The following is a 5,512-nucleotide window of genomic DNA, read 5'->3' as shown; positions in this document are numbered from 1 at the left end:
ATATTATACATGAGATAGTATTATATATGAGATCGTATTATACATGAATATATACGGTAACTGCTTTTTCATCAAAAATAGCAAAAACCATCTTAGCAGCCAGTTTTAAACTTAATTTAATTCCTGGAAATCCTAGAATGACCTAAAATTTGGAGTTTTAGGACCCACAGTGGGGTCTTAAGCCCAATTCACTGTAGATAAAACGTTAAAGTGGCTGTGACATAAAATTTTTGTAAGAAATATGAATGCGTTTTTGGAAAGACATGATTAATATATTAAAAAAGAAATTTCACGTTGCTCAGAAAGACAGTTGTTGAAATATTTGCATGTGAAGTAACAGGAAGTGATGTCACAGGATAAAAATGCATGTGAATATTTAAAAAAATAACTGTTACCAATTATTGTAATATTTGAAATGAATTGCAGTCATCCTACTTACAAAATGTTAACATTTTTAAGACTTCTGAAAGAYTGATTTAAGACATTTTAAGACTAATTAAGGCCTTGTTTTTGGATTGATGAATTCAAGGGTTATTAAGACTTTTTAAGGATCTGCAGGAACCCTGTACTTGTGGCAGCCATCTTGAACCAGATTAACTCCAAAAGTTCATCAGTTGTAGATAAATCCAACCATTACTTTGTCTTTCATTTGTCCACTGGTTCATGAGATATTTTGCTAACAGACATGAATAGAGTGACTGATCAAAAACATTGTTTTTTAGAGCTCCAATCGCTGTGTTTCTGTATGAGAATGAGAAGAACGCGACACCTGGTGAGTATTTGTACACGTTTCTAAACACACAGCTGCTTCGCTACAAGTATTTCCAGCATCCATGTTGTTATTTTTTTAGAAGCGGAGCAGATTCCTGGGATTTATGGAAACGTTTTCCCGTCTCTGTCGATTGAAGGTAAATCCTGAGTTTAATGAATCTCTCAGTAAAACTGTCAGAGTGAATCAAACTGCTGCTTTATTATTAAACAGATGATGATTACGAAAACGCTGCGTTCCTGGAAGAACAAATGGATGGTAAGTTTATAAAAATGACTTTTTATTGTGTTGGTTTTGGGGTAAACTGTCAAAGAATTAAAAAAAACAAAATCTAATGGGTGTAATTTAATATGGCTTTAAAACATTTATCTTAAGTAGAACTTTATTATTTATTATAATTGTAATTTTGAGCATCTTTGGACTGTAGATAAAGACAATACCTGATAAAATAATTAATTGAATTAGAATTACAGCAATTTTGTAACCTTTTTTACATTTAATGAGCATTTTTATATAACACTCCCATGTTTTTATATTTTTATTAACAGATGAGCCGGATTACGTGAACGAAAACGGAGACTGCGCCTGAACGCACCACCACCTACAGATCTGTTTACTTTATTTGTTTTAAAAGTTTTGTTAACATTTTTGAAACTTATGATCAGCTGTGTGTAAATATTTAAGCTTGTAAAAATCAAGGCTGCCACCTGCTGGTGAAATAAATCAATTTAATTCAGTTTATTTAGTTACTTTTCAACAGAAATCACCTCTGAGCAAAAACAATTAAAAAGTGAAAATAAATGGAGAGAAGTTTGATATTTTTAACTCCAGAAAAGCTGCGTGTTTTTAAAGAGGAGACGTTCAGACACAGACAGCTTTATTATCATTTTATAATCAGATTAAACAGAGCTGACAGACAAAAGCAACACCTACAAACTCACCACAACAGCTTCTACATTAGCTCTACATATACAGTATAAACCTTGTGGCGGTGCAGAGAAACCACACATTCAGGGGCCAACTCAGAGGATTTATGTTTTTCCCTACAGGAAGCAGAGGCCTTAATGTCTGCTGGATAACTGSAACATCATGTTTAAGCAACAGAACTTCACCTTCAACCTCATAAAGTTTGGTCTGTTTGTCTTTAAAAGGTCAAAAATGAAAACAAAGGGCTTCCACTGCCAGTAGTTTAGCTGATGTAAGGCGTTAATGAGGGAAACTGCGAGTTTGTGTCACTTCTGGGATGTTTCAGGAGTAAACAGGAACAGTGCAGGAGCTACCCAACTCTCTCTCTCTCWCACACACACCGACACACAGCCCAGCTGCTGAGGTTCAGACACTGCTGAGGGCGTCGACACCGGGCAGGACTTTACCTGCAGACAGAGAACACATCATCATCATCATCATCATCATCACGTGGGCGTGCATCAAGCCGTCTTTCTACCTTCTAGCAGCTCCAGACTGGCTCCGCCTCCAGTGCTGACGTGGCTGACTTTATCTTCTGTGTTCCACTTGGCRCAACAGGTCGCAGTGTCGCCCCCACCTGGACGGAAACGTTTACAAAAAAAAAGTCTCAAAAGACTAAAAAATAAAATAATCCAATGATTATCTTCACTCAGGCTATTTTACGAACATTGGTCACATGACTACATCACTCTGGCAGCGACTCCACTGGTTTAAATCAGTGAAGGTTTAGCTGTGTTTGAACTCTTAAAAATTCAACAAAACTAAACTAAACTCCACCGGGGGGGGGGGGACCATAAAACTACAGTACTTGTAACAGTGACTCAGGAAACATGGAAGAGTATTTTGTCATCTTTACCAAGTTAAGATACTAACATCTAGATTCAAGCAATGGGATCATCTGAATTTGACATAAAAATAAAAAAGTGCAACCATGGCTTAGAAATCTGCCCCAAACTTTCATCAGAGGTAAAATATCAACACTGGACCACCTGGATCTTATTAAACCTTATTGTTTTGACTGTAGCCTGCTGCTAGCTTTACTCGTAGCATCTATCCTAGCCTCATACTGCGTTCTACTGCAGTCTGTCACACATAATAATAACGTTTTATTTACACAAATTTAAAAATCACMTTTAAGTTTCTTTAAATGACACAGAACGTTGGCTCGAGTGATAAAAACATTCACATTTGTTTTATCCAGTAGTGGACAGCGCTAATCCAAAAATTAGCTCCACATTTTCTAAAGCACTTATGAAAATATTTAGGTCCGGAAGCTAATTTTAAAGCGCAAGTTCAATTTGACACTTACTAGCTGACAATAATTCATGTACAATATATGTACAACACTGCCAACTAGTGGTGTATGAACTCTTTTACAACTTAATCCTACAACCACTGATTACTGGGGATGTGATTTCCTGAAACAGACCTTTAGCTCCTGGTGTAAAAATTAAAAAGTTGTTGAGGATTGCTAGTTCGGCTGCTTCTTTGTCTTTTTCTTTTGTTTGTTGTAGATTTTTCATTAAAGTAATTTTAAAAATGTTTATTGGAAAACTGAAGCGATGCATTCTGGGTACATGACAAATTTGATTTGTGATGGGAAACGAAAGCACGGAGTACAGGAAACTATCCTCCCTTCAAAATAAGAGCTTGGATTTTAAAGTTTTCCATGTAGTTGCTCCAGTTGACCACTAGATGTCAGTCTAACCCCGTTGGCGGATTGCTTCGACCAATTACGTCAAGTATTGTATACCTTCACAATAAGAGTGTTTATCTGGGAGGGGTGCTGTTGGATAGATCACATGTGTTGTGATTCATTGACAGTCATACCTTCTGCTGTTCAACATAATGATGTCTGGTAGATAATTAGTTATTAGCATCACTGCATTTTAATTTTAGAAAGCACAAATCTGCTTATGAATTAAAAAAATTAGTAAGACCGCTAAAGCGCAAATGAAATATTTAGGTCCGCAATTAGTGGATTTGTGCTTTAGCGGACTGGTGCCCACCACTGGTTTTATCTTATGGGGGATTTTGCATTGAGTTCCATTAATTTACCTATAGCTTAACCCTTAGTCCTAAGCTTTAAGACTAAACCCTGAGGTTGATAAAACCAGGAGTTAACTGGTTTATTCCACCGTGGTGTTCCTCTCACCGATGATGGTCACGCAGCCYGACTTGGTCACCTCCACCACTTTGTCCATCAGGTTCTTCGTCCCCTTGGCGAAGTTGTCCCACTCGAACACGCCGACGGGACCGTTCCACACGATCTGCTTGGCCCGGCCCACCGCCTCGGCGTAGGCCTTCGAGCTCTCCGGTCCACAGTCTAGACCCTGCGGGAGACCGGCGAGTCAGGTTTAATCAAGTCTGACTAAAACCAGTAAAGCCATTAAGGTCCTCACCATCCACCCGGCTGGGATGCCCTCAGCTACGGTGGCGGTGCCGGTGGCGGCGTGCTCGTCAAACTTGTCGGCGGTGATGAAGTCGACGGGCAGCGTGATCTTCACGCCATTCTTCTCAGCTTTGGCCATCAGGTCTTTGACGATGGCGGCGCCCTCCTCGTCGAACAGAGAGTTCCCGATCTGACAGGAAGTCGAGAAAATAAAAGCTTTGTTTTATAAAAAGACAACAGGAGTTTTAACAAACTACAATTTAATCTAACTAAAAGATGTTTTGTTTATGACAAACATTTACAACCCAGACAAAAAATTAAGTCAGCCCTTATCAGGAGGTCAGATTTCAAAATAAAACAAAATTTAAAACACGATAAAGTCTGATTTTCTTTAACATTTCTCAACTCCTGTGTGGAAGCATTTCTGTAAAAAACAACGGTAAAGGTTGCTAAACTCTTCTTCCTTTTTCTTTTTTTTTATTGCTTAATGAACACGTGCTTAAAAACAAAAAAAAAGGAAAAAAGTTTTCCCAAGACTGAGTTCATTGTTTGAGTTCTTGAACGAAGCAAATAAAACTGAACTTCTGTGTGACTCGATTCTTTCAAACTGTTGTGAAAGAGGTCAAACTGAGGTTCTGAATTCCTGCTGCGGACAAAGATAAGGGCTAAACATTTAACATTAAACATCTCAATAAAACCCTGAATGTTAAAACTAAATTTAGTACTTCTTTTTCAACACTTGTCAAACATTAAAAATGTCTTTTTGTTTACTATAATTAAAAAAACAAGACAAAATGAAGAATTTGAGTCGAGGTCTTCCTCACCTCCATGTTGTTGAGGACTTTGAGGAAGGTGAAGGCCATCCCGCCGCCGATGATCATCTCGTCGACCTTATCCAGCATGTTGTTGATCAGCTGGATCTTATCTTTCACCTTCGCTCTGAAACAATGATGCGACAGAAAAAATGTTGTTACGGAGCTGCAGACCTGCTGTGATGTCACAGTCTGACAGCTCACCCTCCCAGGATGGCCAGGAAGGGTCTCTGGGGTTTCTCCAGGGCCATGGCGAAGTAGTCCAGCTCCTTCTTCATGAGGAAACCTGCTGCCTTCTGAGGCAGGTTCACTCCCACCATGGAGCTGCAGGATCAAACAGGAGGTTCAGGGTCGGCTTTTCAGCCCAGACACAACCAACAACTGTGTTTTTAACATTTTACACTAATAAAAATCATTAAAATAGAAATATTTCCAACATAAATGACTTCTATGGAATCAAGGTGGAAGTGAAGTGTCTGTTTCAGGTTTCACCAAGGACAGCTGGAGCTCAGAAACCAGGTGACCGTGTGATCGGCTGGAGAAGCTAACGGCTAACGCTAAACGGTCAAGACT

General features: G+C 38.8%; 1 protein-coding gene and 1 long non-coding RNA gene across 2 annotated transcripts in view; one reads left to right on the top strand and one right to left on the bottom strand.

Moving 5' to 3' along the window:
• LOC106532908 (uncharacterized) overlaps window positions 1–1,505 on the top strand; it is a 7,926-nt gene extending 6,421 nt beyond the window's left edge. The window contains exons 7-10 of the long non-coding RNA XR_001312169.1: window positions 723–772; window positions 852–908; window positions 983–1,027; window positions 1,318–1,505. This is a non-coding gene — a long non-coding RNA (uncharacterized LOC106532908). The remainder of the gene's footprint in view (window positions 1–722; window positions 773–851; window positions 909–982; window positions 1,028–1,317) is intronic.
• A 136-nt stretch (window positions 1,506–1,641) lies between these two features.
• pgk1 (phosphoglycerate kinase 1) overlaps window positions 1,642–5,512 on the bottom strand; it is a gene marked incomplete in the record, with an annotated part of 16,276 nt that continues 12,405 nt past the window's right edge. Inside the window, 6 exon segments of the mRNA XM_014029075.1 lie at window positions 1,642–2,142; window positions 2,214–2,312; window positions 3,891–4,068; window positions 4,138–4,317; window positions 4,952–5,066; window positions 5,144–5,263. Of these exon segments, the coding sequence (XP_013884529.1) occupies window positions 2,102–2,142; window positions 2,214–2,312; window positions 3,891–4,068; window positions 4,138–4,317; window positions 4,952–5,066; window positions 5,144–5,263 (733 nt within the window).

Source organism: Austrofundulus limnaeus, unplaced genomic scaffold (assembly GCF_001266775.1).
Source record: "Austrofundulus limnaeus strain Quisiro unplaced genomic scaffold, Austrofundulus_limnaeus-1.0 Scaffold848, whole genome shotgun sequence".
Lineage (NCBI taxonomy): Eukaryota > Metazoa > Chordata > Actinopteri > Cyprinodontiformes > Rivulidae > Austrofundulus > Austrofundulus limnaeus.
The sequence above is the reverse complement of the archived record's forward strand: the minus strand, read 5'-3'. Positions and strand labels throughout refer to the sequence as shown.